Source organism: Canis lupus, chromosome 29 (assembly GCF_003254725.2).
Source record: "Canis lupus dingo isolate Sandy chromosome 29, ASM325472v2, whole genome shotgun sequence".
Taxonomy (NCBI): domain Eukaryota; kingdom Metazoa; phylum Chordata; class Mammalia; order Carnivora; family Canidae; genus Canis; species Canis lupus.
Window position 1 is genome coordinate 31,951,710 of NC_064271.1, and position 26,599 is coordinate 31,978,308.

The 26,599-nt window shown below is 42.0% G+C and overlaps 1 protein-coding gene across 2 annotated transcripts in view; it reads left to right on the forward strand.

Annotated features, from left to right (window-relative positions):
- The window catches only part of E2F5 (E2F transcription factor 5), a 27,872-nt gene continuing 1,273 nt past the window's right edge, over positions 1-26,599 (forward strand). The window contains exons 1-7 of one of the 2 annotated variants that reach the window (XM_025433478.3): positions 1-240; positions 18,199-18,308; positions 19,267-19,428; positions 20,744-20,787; positions 22,214-22,278; positions 23,229-23,493; positions 25,685-25,732. In XM_025433478.3, coding sequence (XP_025289263.1) covers positions 16-240; positions 18,199-18,308; positions 19,267-19,428; positions 20,744-20,787; positions 22,214-22,278; positions 23,229-23,493; positions 25,685-25,732 — 919 coding nt within the window. In that variant the 5' untranslated portion in view covers positions 1-15. The remainder of the gene's footprint in view (positions 241-18,198; positions 18,309-19,266; positions 19,429-20,743; positions 20,788-22,213; positions 22,279-23,228; positions 23,494-25,684; positions 25,733-26,599) is intronic. The other variant, XM_025433479.3, reaches the window with a different exon arrangement.

Genomic DNA, 26,599 nt, shown 5'->3' on the forward strand with positions numbered 1-26,599 from the left:
GCGCGCGGGGACGCGATGGCGGCGGCGGAGCCCGCGGGCTCGGGCCAGCAGGCGACGCCGGGCCAGGGCCAGGGCCAGCGGCCGCAGCCCCCGCCCCCGCAGGCGCAGCCCCCGCCGCCGCCGCCGCCGCCTCCGCTCGCGGGCGGCAGCAGCAGGCACGAGAAGAGCCTGGGGCTCCTCACCACCAAGTTCGTGTCGCTGCTGCAGGAGGCCAAGGACGGCGTCCTGGATCTCAAAGCGGTGAGCGCGGGGGGCGGGGGCCGGCGGCCATGCGGCGGGCCCGGGGCGGGGGGCAGGGCCGGGGCCGCGGGGGCCCCACCGACGCGCAGCCCATGCGGCCCCGCGCCGCGCCCGCCTCTCCACAAAGGGCCCCGGACCCGGAGCGCGCCGCGTGGCTCGGGGCGCGGGACCCGGGGGGAGCGGGGCGCGCAGGACTCGGGGGGGCTCGGGGCGCAGGACTCGGGGGCGGGGGAGCGGGACCGGGGGGGCTCGGGGCGCAGGACTCGGGGGGCTCGGGGCGCGGGACCCGGGGGGCGGGGAGCGCAAGACACGGGGGGCTCGGGGCGCAGGACTCGGGGGCGGGGGAGCGGGACCGGGGGGGCTCGGGGCGCAGGACTCGGGGGGGCTCGGGGCGCAGGACTCGGGGGGCTCGGGGCGCGGGACCCGGGGGGCGGGGAGCGCAGGACTCGGGGGCTCGGGGCGCAGGACCCGGGGGGCGGGGAGCGCAGGACTCGGGGGGCTCGGGGCGCAGGACCCGGGGGGCGGGGAGCGCAGGACTCGGGGGGCTCGGGGCGCAGGACCCGGGGTACTCGGAGCGGGACCCGGGGAGCGGGGGAGGAGGACCTCGAGGGGCGGGGAGTGGGGGGCGCAGGACCCGGGGGTAGCAGGACCTCGGGGGGCGCGGGGCTTAGGGCCCGGTGGGCTGGGGGGGGGTGCTTAGGACCCCGGGGGGCTCGGGAGCAGGACCCGGGAGAGGGGGTGCAGGACCCGGGGGTGCAGGACCCGGGGGTCTCGGGAGCAGGACCCGGGGGGGGGGTGTGCAGGACCCGGGGGGTGCAGGACCCGGGGGGCTCGGCGGTCGCAGGACCTGGGAGGCTCGGGGCGCAGGACCCGGGGGGCTTGGGGTGCAGGACCCGGGGGGCGGGGGAGGAGGACCCCGAGGGGCGGGGAGCTGGGGGGTGCTTAGGACCCCGGGGGGCTCGGGAGCAGGACCCGGGGGGCTCGGCGGTCGCAGGACCTGGGAGGCTCGGGGCGCAGGACCCGGGGGGCTTGGGGTGCAGGACCCGGGGGGCGGGGGAGGAGGACCCCGAGGGGCGGGGAGCTGGGGGGTGCTTAGGACCCCGGGGGGCTCGGGAGCAGGACCCGGGGGGCTCGGCGGTCGCAGGACCTGGGAGGCTGGGGCGCAGGACCCGGGGGGTGCAGGACCTCGGGGGGCGCGGGGCTTAGGACCCGGTGGGCTGGGGGGGGGTGCTTAGGACCCCGGGGGGCTCGGGAGCAGGACCCGGGAGGGGGGTGCAGGACCCGGGGGGCTGGGGGCGGCCTTGCAGCTGGGCGCCCACCTGTGGCGGCGGAACCTGGGGGCACCGGGCGCTCGGCCTGGGGGTGGTTGTGCTGTTGGGAATCGATGGTCCTGATGGGCTCTTCTAGTCGAGCCCGTGTCCCCATTCGAAACAGAACAAAACAAAACAAAACACGATTTTGCCCTCACGCTGGGAATGAAAGAAAAAAAGTAGTGAACTTTCCATAATCATTCCTCGTTGAACTACTAATAGCCATCTAAAAAAAAAAAAAAAATTCCCACGTCCCTGCGCACTCCATTTCATCATCTTGATGACTGGGAGGGGGTATTGGATATTTTCCCCTTTAATTTGGTATCTGATGCAGATTTCTAGAAGTGGGATGTGCCGTCACACGGGAAGCGGATGGTTTAGGACTTCCCAGGAGGTGGAAGTGCTCGGGAAACTCTCCTGTGCCCTGAGAACGGGTCCTTCGTCTTTCTTACTATGGTTTTTCAAACAATAACGTGCATCAGAAGCTGTTGGGTTAAACAAAATGACTTAACCGTTTCCAGGCAGGATTTGGAAGGATTCCACAATGCGGAGGAACAGAATGTGATTACATGAATTAAAATTCAACCAGTGCACCAAGTTTAAGTAAAGACCAAAGCTTTAAAAAACAAATAAAAATCACTAACAAGTCATTAATCACCGTAGACCTACCCTCCTAGGCATTTCCCCATACCTGAGGTCTGATTTTACACCATTGATTGGTCCCAGCACCCCCGGGGGAGTTGCCAGTGGGGCCACCTTACTTGGCTTTGAAAGTGTGACCCAGATCATCATTAAGGTTGTGCCAAGAGCAAGGGAAAGAGCATTTGAGCCGGAGAGCATTCTCTAGTAATCCCTCAAGGTGGAGAGGACCACTGGGGTCGCCGGGAAGGTTTCTACTGCAGGGCCTCCTCTGGAGTGTAGCCCAGGGGTGAGGTTTGTCTTTGAATGCCCTTTCCTTACCCTGAGCACAGTAGGTGTCCATTAAGTGATTGTTGGATTGAATTACCCTAATTGGGATGAGGCATAATGTGTGCATTTTGCATTTGGGGAAATAGTTTCTACTATCTTCTTTTTTATTCCTGGAATTTCCCCCAACTCTGGAAATTCCTTGTGCTTTCCACAGCCTTTTCCTTGCTTCCTCCCTGAAAGTGCTTTATAGCATATATAGCATTTAGATTGTCAAGAACTAAAAAGGATTCGGTTTAAGGAGTTTCAAAGGAAGTCATGAGGCCATCACAGAAAGCCAGAGATGTCACAAAACAGGACTTGTGAACTGCTATTCAAAATCTAGACAGTGAGTTGTATCCTGAATTTGCCGTGTAAATGTATTGTGGTTTCAGAACTGGGAATCATGGAAGTTTGGGGTTTCCCAGATACAACAAAACTCAGGGTTTAGCTTTGAGGGCTTCTATCTCAGCTCACCTGGGAATAGAATGGAACTTTGCCTAACTTAAATTCTTTGACTCCGTCCTGTTTGATCTAAGGCTATATAGATGTTCTCCAGAAGTCACAGAGAAAGTGAGTAGGAAGTGGACTTTAATTCATCCTGAAATTTTTCTTAGTTTCAGAGTTTTCTGCAGTACCATTATGTCTCTTTATATTAATGATTTTTTACTCCTAAAGAGCACTTTGAGTATCATTGTTTTTCACATATACATGAAAAATATACGTATTTCCTCTATTTACATATATTTTTCATTTATTTGCATGTATGTGTAAAATCATATGTAGGTAAAAATGTTACAGGGAAATCTTTCCAATGATGTTTCTTATTGTGAACCTTGACATGTACTACTGAAAAGTAAGAACATAATGCTGTATCTCGGTGATGCATTTCTTCTTCAAAATATACCTAATCGAGGACATAGCTTAATAAAGCAGATAAATTCTAATAAAGCTGTTCGAGTATAATTTAACAATTAGGGATTAGAAACACCTTGGAAGTGATTTGAGAAACTTATATAATATCTCCCTCCCGCTCCCGCACCCACACCGTATGGTCTTATTTACAGATGTGGGGTGCAGTAGTTATATCTTTTGATTCCAATGAGATGACACGTTATCTCTGACTCCTCTCACTATCTGGTTTGCCAATTTATGCTGCTAATAACTAGCATTTGTTGAGAGTTTGTTCCAGACTTTTTATACATATTAACTAATTTTATGCTCTTAACAACTTGGAAATTGGGGCCTAACATCCCTGTTTCACAGATGAGAAAACTGGTACATTAAGTAACTTGCCCAGTGTCACTCAGTAGAAAGTGAGAGAGTAGGATTTGAAAGTAGACCATTTTCCTATTGTTTATGCTATACTGCCTTTTACTATTCCTTAAAAAAAAAAAAAAAAACTTCTCTCATTTAAGTTTTTTCATCTATGTAAGAACAAGCAATGTTTCCTCTACAGAAAAACATGTGATTATTTTTATCCCTCTATTCATGACAGAAGAGCAAAGTATTGAGGTCCTACTTTCTTTTTAAAAAGATTCTATTTATTTATTAGAGAGAGAGAGCGCGCACAACAGGGGAAAGGGCAGAGGGAGAGGGAGAGAGAGAATCCCAAGCAGATTCCACACTAAGCACACCAACTTGGGGCTCAATCTCATAACCCTGCGCTCATGACCTGAGCTGAAATTGAGAGCTGGAAGCCCAACCGACTGAGCCACACAGGCGCCCTGAGCTCCTCCTTTAAAAATGAGGATATGTTGGGAACCTGGGTGGCTCAGCGGTTGAACTCCTGCCTTCAGCCCAGGGCGTGATCCTGGGGTCCTGGGATCGAGTCCCACACTGAGCTCCCTGCGTGGAGCCTGCTTCTCCCTCTGCCTGTGTCTCTGCCTCTCTCTGTGTGTCTCTCATGAAAAAACAAATAAAATCTTTTTTAAAAATGAGGATATTGATATTGATAGCAAATTCTACATTATTTCACAAATTAAACTGTGGTTCTACTTTTCCAGAAGTAAGAATTTAAAGAACTGTTAAGATAGTCACAGCTATCTATATATTGTTTTGGAAATTCCTATTAAATATAATTTCTGAGTTTCTATATTTTATTTATTTGTCATTTTGGTGCCACTTTGAACTTTTTAAAAGCATGATTAAGAATGTATTATAATTGTTGATGTTACAAATTGCCTGCATGATACTTAGGTTAAAATGATAAAGTACTTTTTTTTTTAAGGTTTTATTTATTTATTAATGAGACACAGAGTGAGAGAGAGAGGGAGGGAGAGAGAGAGGCAGAGACCCAGGCAGAGGGAGAAGCAGGCTCCATGCAGGGAGCCCGACATGGGACTGGATTCTGGGTCTCCAGGATCAGGCCCTGGGCTCAAGGCGGTGCTAAACCGCTGAGCCACCCAGGCTGCCCTGATAAAGGAGTTATGATGTTCCTTATCTCACAGGTCCCTGACTCCTAATCATTTATAATTAGTTAATTAATACATGTCCTTGAATAAATAAATACTTTAAGGCCTTAGTTTGTGACATAAAGCAAAGGATTTGTGTCACAAGATAAAGATAGGATTAGCCTAAGGAAAGATATTTGATTCAGACAGCCAGAACTTTAGCACGTGCTTAAAAATTCTGAGTGTATACCCCAAAGAGAAAAGAGAGTCATAAAAAAATAATTATATATCCGATGTTCATAGCATTATTCACAATAACCAAAAAGTAGAAGCATTACAAGTTTCTATCGACAGACAAATAAATAAAATGTGATATGGATATGCAATGGAAGATTATTCAGCCTTAAAAAGAAAGGAAATTTTCACACAGGCTACAACATAGATGAACCTCGAAGACGTTATGCTGCTTACAAAAAATAGCAATTCTACTCACATGAAGTAACTAGAGTGGGCAAGTTCACAGAGACAAAATAGAATAGCCAGGGACTATGGGGAAGGGGAGAGTGGGGAGTTGTTTAATGGGTCAACACGTAATGGACTGGACTGTGTCCTCTCAAAATCCATGGGTACCTCAGAATGTGACTATATTTGGAGATAGGGCCTTTAAAGAGATGATGAAGATAAAATGAAGTCATTGGGATAGGCACTAATCCAATCAGGTGTCCTTAGAGGGAAGAAGGGGAATTTAGACACACAGCCGCACGCCAGGATGCGTGCCCCCAGAGAAAAGCCCGTGTGAGGACACAACGAAAGGGTGACCATCTGCAAGTCAAGGAGAGAGGCTTCACAAGAAACCAAACTTGCCAACACCTCGATCTTGGAATTTCAGCCTCCAAAACTGTAAGAAAATAAATTTCTGCTGGTTTAAGCCGCCCAGTCTGTGGTCTTTTGTTACAGCATCTACTAATACTTAACTAATACTACGGATATAGAATTTGCTAGATGAGAAGCGTTGTAGAGTCAACGTGCAACATTGGTTGCACGTCCGTGTGAATGTGCTTAAAACTACTGAACTGTACACTTAAAAATGGTTAAGATGGTAAATTTTATGTCCTGCGTATTTTACCAAAGTTAAAGAAACATAAAACAGCAACACAAGCTACTACGACATACCTATTCGAATGGCAAAAGATCACAAAACACTAGCAATACTGAATGCTGGGGAGAACGTGGAGCAACAGAAACTCTCATTCATTACTGCTGGGAATGTTAGAATGGAACAGCCACCTTGGAAGACTGGCAGTTTCTAAAAAACTGAACATATTCTTGCCATATGATTCAGCAATCACACTACTTGGTATTTACGCCAATGAATTGGAAACTTGTCCACTTGTACATGAATATGTGTAGGAATTTTACTTACAATTGCCAAAACTTGGAAGCAACCAAGACGTCCTTTGGTAGCTGAGGGGATAAATAAACTGGCACATTCAGACAGTGGAATGCTAAAAAAAAAAAAAAAAAAAAAAAAAAAAAAGCCAGCGAGCCATGGAGGAATTAAAAATGTATATTACTAAGTGAGAGAAGCTGATATGAAAAGGCTACCTACTGGGATCCCTGGGTGGCTCAGCGGTTTGGCGCCTGCCTTCCGCCCAGGGCATTATCTTGGAGACCCAGGATCGAGTCCCACATCGGGCTTCCTGCATGGAGCCTGCTTCTCCCTCTGCCTGTGTCTCTGCCTCTCCCTCTCTCTCTGTGTCTCCCATGAATAAATAAATAAAATCTTTAAAAAAGAAAGAAAGAAAGAAAAGGCTACCTACTGTATAATTCTGACTATATAACGTTCTGGAAGAGGCAAAAGTATGGAGGCAGTAAAAGATCAGTGGTCGCCAGAAGTGAGAGGGTGCAGAGAATTTCTAGTGCAGTGAAGCAAACTATTGTGTTTGACACTGTAATAGTGGATACATGTCATTACACATTTATTAACACCCATAGAATGTACAACAACACTGAGCATGAACCCTACTGGAAACTATGGACTTTGAGTGATAATAACCTGTCAGGGTAGGTTCATCGACTTTAACCAATGTCCCACCCTGGTGAGGGATGTTGATAGTGGGGTGGCTATGCACGTGGCAGGGGTACATGGGAACTCTACTTCCTGCTCACTTTTGCCGTGAACCTAAAACGGCTCTAAAAAATAAAATTATCAAATATGCACGTAGAAAGCTGATCTGGTTATATCTGTTCTGGTGTCTAATTATTAAACATCAATACAAGATGCTTAGCTTAATGGAAAAAATTCTCAGGAGACTAAGGCTCTACAACACTAATAAAAATTATTACTGGTAGCTAGTACTAAATAATTGGCCAGGGACAACCTGGGAGGCTCAGTGGTTAAGCCCATCTGCCTTCGGCTCAGGGCATCAGGTCCCGCATCAGGTTCCCTGATGGGGCCTGCTTCTCCCTCTGCCTGTGTCTCTGCTTCTCTCTGTGTCTCATGAATAAATAAATAAAATATTTTTAAAAAATAAAAAATAAATAATTGACCAGACGCTTTACTTGTATGAGCTCATTTCATCCTTGCAACAAAAGTATAAGGGACAGATGACATCTCCACTTTGATGATAGGAAAGTGAGGTGTAAGGAGGTTAAGTGATAGTCAATATCCACAGTATTCAAGCCCCACATTGGGCATAGAGCTTATTTTTTAAAAAGGAAAAGTTTTAGGGGTGCCTGGCTGGCTCTGTCAGTGGAGCATGTGACTCTTGATCTCAGGGTTGTGAGTTCCAGCCCCACATCCAGTGCAGAGATTACGTAAGACAATATCCACAGTAAGTGCTATGTAAGTCCAGGTGCTCTGAACCACAGTGCTAAGCATGTAAGTAAAGGTAGCTGTTAACAGATAAGACCTGCTTTAAACTGCTATCTCATTTAAAGGGGGGGGGGGGGGTGAATAAAACAGCTTAACAAGTCCGTGAAAAGAACAAAAAGTAACATCATGAAAGTATAAGACACAAAATCAAATGAGTAATATTTGAAACCTGTTTCTATATGTGAATGTATTCAGATCCTTTTTCTTTTTAATAGTTGTTTGTTTTATTTTATTATGTATTTATTTATTTAGAGAGAGAGTGCCAGTGCGTGGGGGGGAGGGGCAGAGGGCGAGGGAGAGCATCCCAAGCAGGCCCTGTGCCCAGCTCAGAGCTTGACGCAGGGCTTGATCTCATGACCCTGACACCATGACCTGAGCCAAAATCAGAGTCAGACACTTAACTGACGGAACTAACCAGGCGCCTCTTTAATAAAGCTGTTTAGATGAAAAAGAATTCAGGCATCTGTTGTTTACAAGAAACTCTCCAACAAAAGGCCCAAAAAGTTTATATGATATGTATCAGGCAAAAAGAACTAGAAAAGAAGTTAAGAATGAAAGTAATAATTTTCAGAGAAAGTTTACTTATTCTTAAAAACACCCATTTATACCATTTAGTACTATTGATATTAAAGAATAATATCACCTCCCAAGGATGAATTACAAAAGTCAAGTACTTTTTTTTTTTTTTTTAAGTCAAGTACTTTTATTAGCAGACTAAAGCAATGAAATGTTTGAATAGGGTTGCCTGTTGGTATGAATCATGTATATTTGGGTGATGTGTGTTTCTTTAATAGAATGCTGTTTCTTTAATAAATACTTTTATTAATACATTGTTTTTTAGATTTTGCCAGTTAAAACTGAATTTTCCCAATTATTCTCTCTTTATATATTAAACTCAGTATATTTTTGAAAGGATTTTTTTTTCGGATTCACTTTTTTTTTTTAAGATTTTACTTATTTATTCATGAGAGACAGAGAGAGAGAGAAAGAGAGAGAGGCAGAGACCCAAGCAGAGGGAGAAGTAGGCTCCATGCAGGGAGCCTGATGTGGGACTTGATCCAGCATCCCTGGATCATGCCCTGGGCCAAAGGCAGGCGCTCAACCACTGAGCCACCCAGGTGTCCCTCTGATTCACTTTTTTAAACTTAAAGTATGAGTATGGAGGTGACCTACAAATAGAAGCTAGGAAATAGATTAATAGCATCTGGAATAAAAATTACCCAGTATGCCATCACCCAAAGAGAACCACTATCTTCAATTTTCAGTATTGCTTCAATTTGTTACACCTTTTTTATAGCTGAGATCAAACTTATCTTTCCAAGTTATAAACATAATTTGGGATGGCCTCACAAGTGACATCCATCACATCAGTCAGAATTAACCTTTCTTATAGATAGGTGTAGCAGTTGTTTCTAGTTTTTTTCCCCATCTTGTTCGACAAATGAGTTTAACCACTGCTTGCCTCAGTCCCTTCCTTTAGTAGATTGCAGCTTACAGTTGGAGCGGAAAGTCCGGGAAGCGGGCAGTTGCATACTTCTTATGCTCTTACAGGCGGGTATGGAAGCCCCTCCTCTGCCTTGGAGATCCCTGACGTGAGAGCCATCGAGGCAGGGAACAGCTGGGAGCTAAGCTGGGCAAGTCAGATGGCATTGCTCTGTGTAAAAATTGTACATTTTAAGACCCTATTGCTCCTTTACTTAGAAAAGCATCCAAACACCCACTAGACCTTGCCTCTTCTGACAAGGTCCAGGCCCGCTGTCCTAGCAGGCTCGCTGTCCTAGCAGGCTCACATGCGCTCTCCTTTCTGCCTTCAGGCTGTTGCACAGGCTTTTCCCTCTGCCTGGAGCACATTGCTACACAAATACACAGTCATGTGGCCATTTCCCTTAACGCTCTGGCCTCAGTTTAAATATTTTCTCATTTTGGATGCTGTAGTAGGTGGAATAATCACCCCCGCCCCACCAATTGGTTCTTGAGTTGCAGAGGATTCCAGACTTTGTGGTATCTGTTGGGTTTAGCAACAGAGGCCCAGAAAACATTTTTGGCATTTAGGCATTTTGAATTATTTCTACTTCTCACAATCTGCACTAAAGAATTACCAGGTCAAAGGATAATAAACTTTTTTAAGGCCTTTGATGAACATTGCCTAATCGCTTTACAAAAAGCTACTACTTTACCCTCCACTAGCAGCATGCAATCATGACCAGCCACCTTAGCACATCAGAGTAGCCTAGCCTAGTGGTTAAACAAGCACCCTGGGTCTGTATCCTGATTTTACCATGTTCTGTGGACTTGAGCAAGTTCCCAAGGCTCACTTCCTCTTGCAGAAGTGCAAACAGTAATATCTACCTCATGTAGTTAGCATAGGAGCTGCTAAAAGTGAGTTTAAAGCATGAAAACGGTGCTCGGTACAAGTAAGTGTTGAACCAGAACCAGTGTTTGTTAGGCAATAGGTAGAAAAGGAAGGATGGATACTGCGTATTCGGGTGTTTTCGTATTTTGCGAATTCGAATGGTGATAAATAATATTTTTTGTTGACTTTTTAAAAAATTAATGTATTTATTCATAAGAGACACAGAGAGAGAGAGAGAGAGAGGCAGAGACACAGGCAGAGGGAGAAGCAGGCTCCACGCAGGGAGCCCGATGCAGGACTTGATCCTGGGACCCCGGGATCACGCTCAACCACTGAGCCACCCTGGCGTCCCTTTCTGTACGTACACCAAAATGGTCATGTTCTACGTGCAGTGGTTCAGTGGTCTTGACAAATGCTTATATCTGTAACCACCACTGCCAGATGGAAATCCTCACCATCACCGCCAACGGTTGCAGTTCTCGGGCCTCCTTCCAGCCGCTCCTCGGCCTCACCTTCAGCCCCTAAGTAACCAACCTCTCTGCTGTTCTTTTGGATTAAAATGGTCTTTGTAGGTCTTTTCATGTCGGTGAACTGAGTGTGTACTCGGTGTTTAGCTTCTCTCTCACTCAGCATGGCGTTTGGGGGATTCACCTGCATTGTTGCATGTAGCAGTAGTCATTCCTTTGTCTCATTTTATGGCTACACCGCACTTTGCCTATCCGTTCGCCTGCTACTTCCAACCTGGGGCTGTTATGACAGGGTACAAGTCTTTGTGTAGATATATTTTTTCCTTGTTTTAGTTTGCATTCATTTGATTACTCCTTGCATAACTCCTTAAAAGTCTGAAAACTTTTTCAAGAATGTTAACAATTTTCTTGGTGTGATTTCATTTTTTGTCCATTTATTTTTTATTATTTATTATTTTTATTTTTTAAAGATTTTATTTATTTATTCATGAAAGACACAGAAAGAGAGAGGCAGAGACATAGGTAGAGGGAGAAGCAGGCTCCATGCAGGGAGCCCGATGTGGGACTCGATCCTGGAACTCCAGGATCAGGTCCTGGGCCGAAGGCATCGCTAAACTGCTGAGCCACCTGGGCTGCCCTTGTCCATGTTTTAATTTGTGTTCTTCCTGCTTATCTGAGTTTTAATTGTTGAGATAGTCAAATCATTTTTCGTTTTTGTTTATTCTATAGAGTCAACATTTAGAAGTAGCCAGTGACGGAAATTTATGACATTTTGATGTATATACATGTGTATGAGTGTGTGTGTATGTGTGTGTGTTTGTGTGTGTTTAAGATAGAGATGCCTCAGTAAGTTTGAAGGATTCTAATCAGTTTTCAGAATAAGCTGTTGGTCACGGTCATGAAGAAAGCTAACACGAAAGTTGTATGTAATTCAGTCAGAATTGATCTTCACTATAATCCCTTGAGTTTTTTTTAGATCTATTTAAAAGTCCACGTCTGACTCAAATATTCTTCTTGAATATGACAAATTCAAGCATCCTGAAACCATTGTTTATCCTATAGGTAATGAGATTTTGTCCCTGGCTGAGTTTTCTGATTAACTGAGAATTTGTATCAATTAATAACATTCTTTTTTTTTTTTTTAAGTATTTGTTGTTATAAGTCACTAAGATTTTTTTTAGACTAATTTTTTTTTTTAGATTTGTTTATTTGAGAGAGAGAGAGAGAGAGCACACAGAGGAAGAGAGGGAGAAGAAGCAGACTCTGCTGAGGAGCCCAACATAGGGCTCGATCCCAGTTCCCCAGGATCATAACCCGAGCCGAAGGCAGATGCTTAACCGACTGAGCCACCCAGGCACCCCCGCCTCGAGGCTTTTCTATGTTGGATTGCCATTTTGTCCAGTGGCCTCAGCTTTGTCTGCTTTGTGAGTTTTTGTCCTTTCTGTAGTTTCTCTCTTATCCCTTGACTGCTCTGAGGTGCCTCCCTACTGTCCCAGATGGCACTTCCAGTTCTCCCGTGGACAATGAAATTAAATAAGCCCAACTGTTAGGAATCCTATAAAAGAAGGACTAAGTAGAATCCACATGGAGTGAATGTTTTCAGTAGTGAAATACACCATTTTGTATCTATTTTTTGCTCTTCAGAATCCTTTTTTCCTACTTCATTGCACTTGACTGCCTTCCAAAGAGTTAAAGTTAGTGAGTTAGTGAGGGAGGTAAGGGTGTTCCATTTTGTTCCATGATAGACCTTTCTAAGAACAAAATTTTCTTATTACTCTAGGGGAGAAATTGGATCAATAATAGTAATAATAGCTAACCCAACCGTCATGCCTACCATGTGCCAGGCACTCTTCTAAGTGTTTCACATATGCTCCTTTAGTCCTCACAGTAACAACATCTTAACAGGCATACAGATCAGGAAATTGAGGCACAGTGAGGCTAAATAACTTACCCAGGATCATAAAGTTAGAAAGTCAGGCCTATCCCAGAACCCGTGCCTCTCACTTCTGTGCCTGCCACCATCAGTAGGATGATCTAAAATGTGCAGAGGTAAATCCAAGAGGTAAAATAGCAGACACACGCTTAATTTTGCTCGTTTTAAAAAGTACTTCTACGAAGAGAATTTCCAAAGCAGTCGAAGACTTAGACAAGCAATCCAGAGTTTGCAAATCCACAGGTACCAGAGTTTCAGCAGGCTTTTCCTACTTAAATAGATAGTTGACCAAATATCTTTTTCTTTTGGGTAATCTTTGGTGATTTGGGTAAAATAATAAAACAAGTTTCTTTATAAAAGCTTATGCAGAGCTTGTTAAAAGGTTATAATAAGACAGGAATCCAAAGTACAACATAGGGAATATAGTTATACATAAAATAATATGTAACAACTTCGTGTGGTGACAGGTGGCAGCTAGGTTTAGCACGGTGATGACAGTGTATACGAATGTTGAATCACTAGGTCGTACACTGGAAACTAATAAGTTATTGTATGTCAACTATACTGCAATAAAAACATAATTTAAAAAGAAAACTTAGAACAAATTTAAAGCATGTGCATTTCAAAAATATTGGTACATATATAACAGTGTCGTGTTTACGGATGACAGGGGTGGCAAAAGCTCTGTGGATCGCTTTAGGAGGAATTCCTTTGGGGCAGGACACTGGGTAGGAATGAAAATACTATGTGCTTAGCGCTGCTTCTTGAGGGAGCGCCTTTGCATCCGGAAAGTAAGTTCTTTATATTTTTGGTATTTAATTTCCTTATTGATTTAATGTCTCCTGCAGACCCATTGAAAACCCATAGCAACCGCTTCCCGGCAACTTTCCTTACTGCCTCCGTCTTAAGTAATCTCTTTTTTTTCAACCCCTTACAACACTTTATCTCTACAGTACGGGACTGTTTCCATTTTTTATACCTCACTCTCTAACACCAGGTGTTACCCACAGCCTTAGGTATGTATATAATTCTTTTGTTACAAGTACCAGCGGTGCTTAAACTGCTTATTCAGTGCAATGTTCTTAGCGTGGGAATTTTGACGGCACACCACACTTCTTTAAAATCTTGAAACCCTAGAGCCCATTTGAAAAGGTTTTGCCACGAATTTATTTCATGAATTTATAATTAATGTCAAATGGCATTTGATTATCCATTAGCTTGATGAGTCTCTATCCTATAAAATCAGGAGAATGGTACCTACTTTACCAAAGGGTGTGAGCATTAAATCAGCATCTTTGGAAGATCCTATTACAGTTATCCCATTACTGGCTTATAAAGGGTTCTTCTTAACTGTGATTTGAAATCAGACATTTGACATGGTAATTCCCTTTAACAGTATTCAAAATTAGTTAATAATCAGTCCAGACTTTATTGTAAGGCAGAGCAACAGAAAATACCACGTGGTGCTGTCGAAAGTGAGTTCACTCAGTTTTTAAAAATTTTAAGAAATATTTTATGGGCACTCTGCATGCGTCAGTTAGATTCTCTTCACCTTATTCTCAGCATCCTATCCTCTCCTGTGCACGTGTGTATATAACTAATTGATTTTAGGGAGTGCTTCCATGGCACATTTTTTACTTTCGGATTCCGGCCCCACTTACTGAAGTGTTAGTTTCCGAAGCACAGCAGCTAAAACATTGAATACACCTGGATCGACAGTTACGGCCTGGAAGAGAGTAAAGTACCTGATTTGCAGATGCAGAACCTGAAAGACAGGATGTTTCCCATAGTTATTGTTTGCATATTAGCGCTTTTGAATGCAATACATCAGGCTCCATCAGAAGAACACTGTTGAACAAATGAGCTGCAACTAATCTTAACTCAAATAAATCTACCACATAATCTCTCTCCCTCCTCCAGAGTTAACATTGGGTCTTAGTTAAAGTGAGGGAGTGGGGCCAGGAAATTCTTAAGGCCCTTTTTAGCCCTTACATGCGACCTCTCTCGGTTCTCCTGATTTATCCTGCCCACCTCTACAAAGCATCACAGGCTTTAAGTTCGTCCCACATATAGAAGCCACCTTGTTTGCAGTATTTGTAGGAAAGGATTTAATATTTGGAGGGGAGATGTATTTCTTTCAGAGGGTGGTTTATTCCCCTCCTTCCCCGTCCCCCCCCAACCCCGCCCTCAAGTTGAGTTGGTTTGGTACAAATAGAGGCTTCCTTTATGTCTTCTAGGTCAAATCTATAATAGCAAATGTAATTTTTAAAAGTAAATTCGATACGTGCACATGTGCGTCTATTCAATAGCTCTGTGGCAACATGGGATGAGGATGTACCCATTTTGCTGTCTGCCTGCCCCTCGTCAGTACCCAGGTTGACCCCCAGGCCTGGGGAAGAGTGCACACGGATGCTCATGGGTCTCAGTTTAAATTCACAACCACTTCAAGAGGACTAGTACTGGGTCCAGCATTTCTTCTACGCTGCTTACTCTCTTACTCTCCTAGAGGAATATTTCATCTTTCTTCTTTCTTCTAAACCATGAAGCATCCTCTCCCGTCCACACTCCCCTCTCACCAGCCTCCACTTAGGAGAAAATAGAAAGCAACCAGAAGGAAATGTCTAGCTTGTCCCCCTACCTTGCCCACTATCCAACCTCTATCTGCACCGGCCACTCGGCTGGACTGCAGTTATTAAAATGCTTGTTATTATATTTATAGGCTAATCTTCAGCTCATCTGATTCACATTCCCCCTTGCCCACCTACAGCTGGCCCTTGTCTCTCCTGCATGGTTGGTTAATTATCCCTCTTCCCCCGTCACTGGACAGTTCTTATCAGCGTAACTTACGTGCTGAATTAGCTCCCATCTTTAAAGGAGAAGAGAAAGGAAGGGGAAAAAACTTCCTGGAGGGACCCCACAACTCCTGACACCTACTGCCCCATTCTTCTGTTCCTCTTTGCCTCAGAACTATTCAGAAGAGTTGTCTGCGGCCACTTTCCTTCCACTCTTTGTTGGAATCTCTCCGTTAAGGCTTTTAAGGCTTTGACTCCATTACTCTGCCAAGAAAGCTCTGACCAAGGTCACCAGTGACCTTGCCAAAGTCAAATCTGTGATCAGGTCTCACTGCTCATCTGATTCACCCTGACACGGTACTTGACCTGGTCACTCTTACACTCTTCCCTTGGCATCCAAGACCCCATTCTGTATTTCTCTTTCTTCAGTGGCAGGTCGCTCCTTGCTTCCCAGATCTTTTTTTTTTTTTTTTTTTTAAGATTTCATTTATTTATTCATGAGAGATACACAGAGAGAGAGGCAGAGACACAGGCAGAGGGAGAAGCAGGCTCCATGCAAGGGAGCCTGATGTGGGACTCACCAGTTGCTGTGACTGGATCTCTGTGTGCCTAACTCCAGAACCTAATGTCGAAAGAATGACGGGGCTGCTGAAATAAAAGCTTCCTGGAGATCCTTTTTAATGTTATGTTCTGTACGTGCTGGTCGTTCATGTGTTTATATGCTTAAGTAGAAAAGTTTTTAGTTTGGGAAATAAAGGACAAAAATTTGTAATTGTTAGTCAATAATGAATAATAAACTAGATAGATTATAGACTTTAAAAAATTTGGAGCTAAACGTGAGCTCTGATGGCTCTGTGCCTGGTGACCTTGGATAGCTCTTGCAGTCTGGTTCGTACAAACATGTCCTAATACCCCAACCGGTTAGCCGTTGCTATGGGTGTGAAGGCTTTTGTGCGTGAGTACACGGATAATGTAGAGCTGGCTTGAAGTGCCCTGGGTTACTTCTCAAGAGGGCCTTTTCAGAGGAAAGTGAGAGATGAATCCTCAACTTCAGATTTTTACAGTTTGACTTTGCAGGAGATTATTGCTCTTTAGGGACACAGCCTTAAACTCAAGGAACTTTGTGAAGGTCGATAAAACAGGAAGGAAATGGTTAAGTGCAAGGCAAGAGGAGATCAATGAGACCATGTCTAGTCCTACTCTCAATTTTCTGGTTTCCTAGAAGAGATGGGATCAAATTAGTCAGAATTTGGGGCTCAGAGCCTCGGTTTCTGGTTTTTCATTCTTTCTGCCACATGTTATTTATTCTCTCGGGCCACTGATTGAAGCATGAGTCCCCTTCCTGAAGACCTGATTTTTTTTTCAAGATTTTATTTATTTATTCATGAGAGATACAGAGAGAGAGAGAGGCAGAGACACAGGCAGAGGGAGAAGCAGGCTCCTCGCAGGGAGCCTGATATGGGACTAGATCCCAGGACCCCAGGATCATGCCTTGACCAAAGGCAGATGCTCAACCTCTGAGCCCCTCAGGCGTCCCTAAGACCTGAATGATTAATCAGACAGTGGTAACTTGGCCTTTTGGTAGCACAATAAAAGGACTGATAGAATTGACATTTAAAGCCTGTGAAGTTGGTCACACCTGCTCCTGTAGAAAGAAGGTCCTGGATTTTGTATGCGTGTGTGTGGCCTATGTTTTTAAAGAATTGAGAAAGTAGTAATGCCTTGGGAGAGTGGTAACCCATTATATGAAGCTAAATTCTGTTCATTAATTTGGGTAACGTGCTGAGCTTTGCCAGTAAGGACATAAATGTGTTTTTCATTACTACCATGACTCTTATTATGTGACTCCACATTCAAGATAGGTTATTGTCTAACTCCCCCTGAAAAAGAGCTGTAGGATAACCTCTTTTTTAAGGTTTTGTCTATTGCATTAGGTAGAATGAAGCTCCCAAGTGTGAGTGGGAACCAGTTAGAGAAACAGTATGATATTCCTGCATTTTATTCGTATCATTAGATAGCATGAAATATTCTTCTTGACCTAACTTTTGTTGAGTCAGACTACCAAGCTTTCGTATTGTATCTGCTGGCACCATGACTTTGCGCCATAGATTCTGATTTCTTGTTGATTTTATGCTTTGTGTTGGGATGGCATGATGCACTCCTCCATTTTCACTGTGAATTTAAAAAATGTAGATAGTACATTTCAAGGTTCTACAAATGTATGTATAATATAGAATCCCCCCCCCCCCGCCAAGTATCTAGACTTAATTATTTAACAGGTTGCTGAGATGTAATTTTCCAAAGTTGAAAAAACAAGGCTATTTTTATTTTTATTTATTTTTTATTTTTTTATTTTTTAGATTTTATTTATTTATTCATAGACACAGAGAAAGGCAGAAACACAGGCAGAGGGAGAAGCAGGCTCCATGCAGAGAGCCCGACGTGGGACTCGATCCCGGGTCTCCAGGATCACACCCCAGGCTGCAGGCGGCACCAAACCGCTGCTATTTTTAGACGAGACTGTTTATGAACAGAGAAATAAAATAGGAAGTGACACGGGTAGACAATTAGTAGCTCCTCCTTGGGATTAGTCCATAAGATGACATGAAGTATTCTTACTGTGTTCTTTTATTTTTGCGGGCTTCGTGTCACGACCTTTAATATTTCATATATTTTTTCCCCACTCTAACATCTGCTGGCTTTTAAATGGAATAATTTCTTTGGTATTTGCTAGGTTTCAGAGCTATTGTTCCCAAGCAACTGACCAGGTCAAATTTGGGATTGGGCTCTCATGCTGTCAACTTAATAATTAATCTTTTTTTGGCTTTAAAATACGAATTGTCCTTTATTTCATTGTGCTTTGCCCCCCCACCCCCTTTTTAAAAAACAGGCTGCAGATACTCTGGCTGTGAGACAAAAGAGAAGAATTTATGATATCACCAATGTCTTGGAGGGAATTGACCTGATTGAAAAAAAGTCAAAAAACAGTATACAATGGAAGTAAGTCACAAACCAGCACCCTAGTCTAAAACCTTTATTTTTCTTCCTATGCTCTGTAAGATCTGACCTGTTTAGCTCTCCTAAATCCTCTCTCTTGGCCCCCTGGTCTCACCAGGCAGGCGCCTTGTCCTTCCCTGCACACCGCTCTGGGCCTCTGTATGTGTCACTCCTGTGTTGGCATGTTGCCTTGCTCTGTCCACTGTTGATTTACAGTCTGAACATTCACAACTTATTTTCTCCCTCAGGATGCTCATTTGGCACACACTGCATGCTGCTTTGTATTATTAATCCCTCTCTGCCTAAGTGTATAGCTGCCCAGCTAACATAAACTCCTTAAGATCAGGAACTACATGCTATATGTAGGAATGTGTACCATATATATAGTAAGTTGATCGAAATGCATGTTGTCATTTGTTAACTGTTGTATGGTTGTATGTTTGAATGTAAAAAATCCTTTCTGTTCTGCAGATTTGTCCCCTTTGGCCTTAGTTTTGTGTTTTGTTTTGTTTTAAAGCCAGAATCTCACCAAAATATTAAAAGGTGGTAATTTATTTTACCAGCATCTCAGTCTACATCTTGACACTTCCAGGTGTGACTGTTTAGCTCTGACACCCCTTTGGTGCCCGTCACTAGCCTGGCCTTTCAGAGGACAAGCACCATTCTAGGGCATACTGAAAACTTTTTTTTTTTTGACTTTATAAAAATTTTCATTTTCTGTATGGCAAAAACATTGAGAATTTTGATAATCTGATTGTTCTTGCTGATACATTTTCTAAGCAAATATATTCAGAGGTACGATGTTTAAGTTTTCTAAGGATTTTAATGCTTGATTTTTAGAAAATTACAAAGATTTTTGTTTTGAATAAATTACTAAGTCAGTTTTTATTATTACTATAAAAAGTAAATGATGTTAACCTGGGCCTGATACTGGGAATACTAATTCTTGTATGTTTTTAAGAGGTGTAGGTGCTGGCTGTAATACTAAAGAAGTCATAGATAGATTAAGATATCTTAAAGCTGAAATTGAAGATCTAGAACTGAAGGAAAGAGAACTTGATCAGCAGAAGTTGTGGCTACAGCAAAGCATCAAAAATGTGATGGACGACTCCATTAATAATAGATATCCTTTTAAATAAGTTACACATAAAATAAATAAATAAATAAGTTACACATATAGCTGTAGAATTTGTATTTATATATTTTCCAGTCTGAAGATCAGTTACTTTATTCTATTGTTTTTTAAAAAAGTTTTATAAGTGAATATATTTTAATTTTATATTATTCTAGTAATTTATACTAACATTTGAAAAGTTTTTACTTTTTAAAGTACATAATACATCTATTAACATTCTTGTGTTGCATTGAGAAAAATTCATCTACTTTCAATCTCTCATTGATAGGATGCAGTATGCTAGCTAAAGTGTGCATGGGGGTTTCTGAATATTAGAAGTCATTGTTAAATGTATAGGTATATTTAAATAATTATGCTCAGTGTTCTGAAGTGGTTAAAAATTCAGTAGTTCTGAAAGTTTTGAAAAATTAATATTTACTTAAAAATAAAATATCATGAGCCTGCAATCAATCCAGGATACTTTCTGCCTAATATTAACTCAAAGATAGTACCTGCTTGAGTTTGGGGACCAAGGCTTATGTATTTATCATATTACTTTGGGGAAAAAAATTAGCGTTTACTTCATGTGTTTCTTAAAAATCACTGTTCTCTTAAATACCAATGATTCTGTTGATTTGTAAACTTATGCATACTCTTATGGAATTTTTTAATGGCCTTTATCTCCTACCACTTCTCATGAATTTTGACTAATGTATACAACTAATTTTTTATGTTGTTTTGTAATCTGTTGAATAAGTCCATGATCTCATTTGCTATTTCCTTTCTATGAATCAAAGCTCCTTAACAGTTTGATAACAATGGGGTTTTCAAGCTGTGCCTTGTGGTGCCCCAAGATACAAAAACCATTGAACTAGTTGATCTCGGACTTTGCTGCACTGCTTTCCAAGATTTTGGCCATTCCCAATTCCCTAAACCATGACTCAGGAAGATTCTCGATTTGGAGGTCTATCTGGTCACTGTCCACTCCTGCTGATAACATCCTTTTCCCCATCAATATTTTCCCTTCCAGAAGCTCTGCTCCATGAGCAATATGCACTGTTTTTCATCTCCCTCTCAAAGGTCCTTAGATGTCACAGAAATAAAAAAATGACTTCTCAGAGCAAAGGATGGGCACTCTTCTTATGGACCTCTGTCTTTGCCTTTTTAGACTAAATACCTTTTTTTAAATTTTACTTTTTAAACCTTATCCTGTGTGGCAGCACCTTCATGCATTGGTCATTTTGTTTGTTTTGGCCTGCAGATTTATTAATTTAAATGCCTAGACCTTGGTATACACATTGTTCCTTAACTCTCATGACAGTACATTTTCCTATGTAACTCATGAAGACATCTGTAATTGCTTTAATGGTAAGTACTTTTAGTCAGTTTGTTCTAACATTCTTCTTCTGATCCACCTGTTTAGTAAAGAGTGATTCGAAATTCCCCAGGCACTCACCCTAAGTCCTTATTTTCAGGAACTAAGGACATTCTGTGTCCCTCCCTCTGCAGAGCCTCTGTAGTTATAGGTGCTTTTGTTTCTGTTCTCATGACTATAACTGCCTTTCGGTTTTCACCTCATTGACTGTATTGGTAGGTGTAAACTGGGTGTGGGCAGGGCAGCTAAGTCAGAGATTAAACAGGAGTCTCAAAGTCGCAGAACTGGAGGGTCAGTGACCAAATTTGAACAAAACATGGTTCTCACTGGCACTGTTTATGAAACTGTATGGAGCAAATGTGCTGGTCACAGTGCACTTCAAAGAAAACATGAGGGCAGAGTTAGGTGAATCCATTATATTACCAGGACAATGATTCCTACCCCTGCCTCCATGTTTTCCCCCTGAAAGGACAATACAGTGTATTAATAACTATAGCGGGAAAGGGGCTATATTCCCATAATTATACTGCAAGTATGAAATTTTGCATACATGTTTACATTTAGTTATGCTGGCTTATTAAAAGGACAGTCTTGTGCGTTACGCACATAAAAAAAAAGATCTGCCAGGCACCTTGCCAGGTGAAGTCTGACTTTCCAAGGCTGTGTTGACGATATGTGTGGACTTACTGCTTTCCTCTGCCACCTTATGTCCTAAACTTTCTTTTCTTTTCTTTTTTTTTGATTTTATTTATTTATTTGAGAGAGAGAGTGCACACAGCACAAGTCGGGGGAGGGGCAGAGAGAGTGGGAGAAGCCGACTCCCCAAGCAGCAGGGAGCCCAATGCAGGGCTTGATCCCAGGATCCTGGGATCATGACCTGAGTGGAAGGCAGCTGCTTAACCAACTGAGCCACCCAGGCATCCCTGTTCTGAGCATTCTAAGAAAGTTTGGGGAAAGTATTTTTAATTTTCAACTCAACAGAGTCTGCTTTGAATTTAGCTTTTAAAATTAAGTTCACTTAAGCTCAAGATTTCACAGTATCATACCTAATCTCTAGTATTCCTAGACACTTCAGTAATTTAAAAATCTCAAGTAAACAGTGTTATTTGAGGCTAAAGGTTTCAAGAACCTCCGATTTTACACAAGACAAGATAAAATTAACGAGCTTTGTTCATGAGAATAGAGCTAACGCTGAATATTTACCCTCTTTTAAGATCTACATATATTACCTCATCTAATCCCTAAACAAGCCAATGCAGTAAGTTATATTTCCCTCATTTTACAGAATTAGGAACTAAAGCCCAAGGTCACCTAACCTGGGATTCAAACCCAAGCATTCTGACTCCAGAGTCCATACTCTTGCCACTGTATTCCAAGATCACTGTATCTTCTAAAATTTAAAAATATTTTTTTCACCAGGTGATACACTTTTGGCCATTCAAGCACCTTCTGGTACTCAGCTGGAGGTACCTATCCCAGAAATGGTATGTAGGATAACTTTTTTTTTTTTTAATTTTATTTATTTATGATAGTCACACAGAGAGAGAGAGAGAGAGAGGCAGAGACATAGGCAGAGGGAGAAGCAGGCTCCATGCACTGGGAGGCTGACATGGGATTCGATCCCAGGTCTCCAGGATCGCGCCCTGGGCCAAAGGCAGGTGCGCTAAACTGCTGCGCCACCCAGGGATCCCATGTAGGAGAACTTTTCTTAAAATTGACCTACTGTCTTTAAGAGGGACAAGTGTTTTCTCTTTAGCTGTACAAGAGCTAACCGTGTGTAAACACTTTCAATGACTGCTTCTTAAGTTTTTTATCTGAAAGTATTGATATCTGAATTTGGATGACTTTAGTAAAATTACAGAAGTGACCGATTCATTTAACATTTTTTGGTTTTTAAAGATTTTATTTATTTATTCATGAGAGACACAGAGAGAGAGAGAGAGGCAGAGACACAGGTAGAGGGAGAAGCAGGTTCCATGCAGGGAGCCTGACATGGGACTCGATCCCGGGGCTCCGGGGTCATGCCCTGAGCCAAAGGCAGACGCTCAACCACTGAGCCCCCCCTGGTGTCCCCCATTTAACATTCTGATTACCAGTTTTATCAAATTTGATTTTGAGCTAGAAGACATGAAGGAATGGGTAATGATACAGTCAGTAATGTTTGAAGAATCAATTAAAATGTTATAACTGATATAACAGTCCTGACTACGGAGAAAGTTCAACTTGAATATCAACAATAATAATAACAACAATAATAACAACAATAATAGATTGCCTTAAGTTGAGTCAGTCGATTTATTGACTCTGCTATATATAATTCTATGCTATATGTATAATTAGTGCCTAATAGCTTTGCTTATCTTAGTTTTTAATGTTCCAAGGTACTTAGAAATGTTAATATTTATTCATTTGTTTATAACCAATACCTTTAAAGGGTCAGAATGGACAAAAGAAATACCAGATCAATCTAAAGAGTCATTCAGGACCTATCCACGTGCTGCTTATAAATAAAGAGTCCAGTTCGTCTAAGCCTGTGGTTTTTCCTGTCCCCCCACCTGATGACCTCACACAACCCTCCTCTCAGCCCTCCACTCCAGTGACTGCACAGAAATCCAACATAGCAACCCAGAATCTGCCTGAACATGTCTCCGAAAGAAGCCAAAATCTTCAACAGACACCAGCCACAGACTTATCATCAGGTGGGTCTAGGGCCTTTGTTTTAAAAAGTCAAGAAGGGAGAATATGAATACTGTATTAAACAAGTTGGTGAGCTGTTCTGAATGTCAGCTATGGTTATTCTCTTACCAAACACAGGAGGCAAAATGGTAAGCTTAATAAATATTTAGAGTCCCCTGTGTGCCCAGCACTGGGATAGGTGTGATGAGGAAAATTTTAAAACGGACCCTGCCTTTAATTATATTACTACAGATTTGTTTCTGAGGTAACGTAGACGTACAATCTGATTGTATGTTCAGACACACAGACAATTGGATACAGTATAATGTGGTTACGACTGTAGACTTTTAAACAGAGACCAAGGAAAAGATAGTTGATGGGCCTAAGTATGCAGTGTTCCATAGGATTCCATGTTTGGAATTAATCGAAATTTGTTCATTTCCCCCCACTTTTACTATTTACATATGTCAGGTTTTTCTTTTCTTTTTTTTTGTTTTTTTAATCAGAGGCTTACTTTTGGTAAGGTTCTTTTATCTCTTAAGTCACTCTAGTATTAAGTGAGTTAAATGCGTTCCAATTACCTTTAAGAAAAATCAAAACTGATGTATAGTGACACTTGCCTCCTTTCTTCATACTCTTATTGTCATACTTTTTATTTGGAAGGCTTAGTTTTATGTATTTGAAAAAAGGTCTCAATTCCAATTTAGGATATCTTGCCTTCCTAAGTCGTTTAATCTGAAATGAAAGTAACTAAAACTCTAAAAACTGGGTATTAGGAGGGGTCCAGATCTAAATTATAGAAACTTCCTTGGCACTCAATTTTTTTTTTTCCTGTGGTTACATGGCCAGGTATTTAGCCACTCCTTACAGATCCCAAATAAAGGGCCCATGGCAGCTATTCTCTGAATAGTTATTGAATGATTGACTTAGTCATGCCAGTCTAGATGTAATATTTTAGACCATTAAAAACGACACTGTAGGACAGCCTGGGTGGCTCAGCGGTTTAGCGCCACCTTCAGCCCAGAGCGTGATCCTGGAGTCCCCTATCGGGTTCCCTGCAGGGAGCCCGCTTCTCCTTCTGCCTGTGTCTCTGCCTCTCTCTCTCTCTCTGTGTGTCTCATGAATAAATAAACAAAATCTTTAAAAAACCAAAAAACAAAAAAAACGACATTGTATACAATCCCATGTTTATTTTCACCTTTGGCACACATCTCATGTGTCATGGAATGTGGCATGAGGCTTACTACTCTGGGAGTTCACAATAGTTAAGAATAAGGCTATAAAGATCTAACTGGACACAAAATACTTTTTCAGCCTCCTCCTTTTCTTCCTCTATAACTATTCCGATACTTACAGATATAGAATGAGGTGCACAGCAGAAAGCGTTCTTCTTAAAAAGTTTATGATCTAATCATAATCTAGTGGGAGATGTATAAAGGCAGACAAGTTTTATGTGGTTTAACTTAGACACAATTAGTACATCAGCCTCCACAAAGCATTAAATTTCTGTATATGGTTTTGTATTTGGAAATAGTAGAGAAGAGTAATTTCGGTTCAGATGAGGGAGAACTTTAATGACTTGGGACTTTAGCTCATAAGCCAATGAAGATTCCCCAAGAAGGGAAGTAGCATACTTAGAGCTGTGTACTGGTGAGCACAGGAGTAACACGATTAGCAAAGAGGATGCTTTTGGGAAACAGAAGAGATTAGAGGCAGTGGAGACTAAAAATCTGATGTCTGCAGTTATGCAACAAGGAGAGAACATTAACACTAAAATGGGTGATAATAGGATTGGAGAGAGAAATAAAGAGGATTTGAGAAATACTGTTTAGGCAAAATAAAATATGTGAGATCTGGAGATAAATTTAACAGGAGGAATGGAAAGTGATGCTGAAGTTTTAAGGTTGGGTGACTGGGAGAATTACAGTACCACTGACTTTGTAAAACCGAGGAGTCAGTTTTGGGCGAATGACAAGTCTTTTGATCTACATCTTGAGTTTGGAAGCTTTAAAGTAATGCCAAGCACAGAGTAGGTGCTCATGAAAATGGTATCTTTTTCATAAAGTTCTATGACCTTAACACTGTGCTGTTAATCAAGCTGCTGTTTAACTGTTTTATGCTGTTTAAATATATGCTGCATTTAAATAAAATTGCTTTTTACTATTAAACTATATAAATAGACATGTGACAAAACTTTATCACATTTGTTTCCAGCAGGATCTATTAGTGGAGATATCATTGATGAGTTAATGTCTTCTGATGGTAAGCAGTTCAAAGTTTTACTATTTATCAAGAATGCTTTTCTAGAATTTGTAAGTGGCATGATTTAAAAGAAATGCAGAACCTATGTTTTTTAACTGCTTAACATCCTATGATGATTTATGAAAGATCTCCCACTTAATAGTAAATCATAGGCATCCTTCAGAATTTTTATTTTTCTGCATTATGAGAAAAAAAGAGCCCATAAGGGGATACTTATTACTGTCACTGAATAAATTTCTAGTTAGTAAACTAGCCCTTTTCATATCTAAAGAATGTGGCCAAGAAGAGTAAAATTATTATAGGTAATCTCAAAATCCAGTTTTGTAAATAATCTAACCAAGACCATTTCAAGCAACCAGTTGAAGTCCCTGAACTATTATTATTATTTTAAAATATTTTATTTATTTGAGAGAGAGTATAAGCAAAGGGAAGGAAAGGCAGAGGGAGAAGGAGAAGCAGACTCTTCACTGAGCAGGGAGCCCAATGCAGGGGCTCAATCCCAGGACCCTGGGATCATGACCTGAGCTGAAGGCAGAAACTTAATCGACTGAGCCACCCAGGTGCCCCTCCATGAACTATTATTAACATTAGCCAAGTCGTCATCTAATCTGAATTAATTCTTAAAAATACAAAAAAAATAATTTTTAATTACTTTAATAATAACTCTTGGCTTCACCTTTTTGTAAGTTCTTAGATTCAGTCCTGGTTCCTAACAAATATAGCCAAACCTAGGAAGTTGTAACTATTAAAGAGGCAAATGGTACAGTAACCATTAGAGATTAAACATTTCTGTAAAAACAGAACATCAGCAGATTAAGTTGAGTTCCTACTTTTGTTTTCAAAGTAGTAACTTCGGCAGCCTCCGTG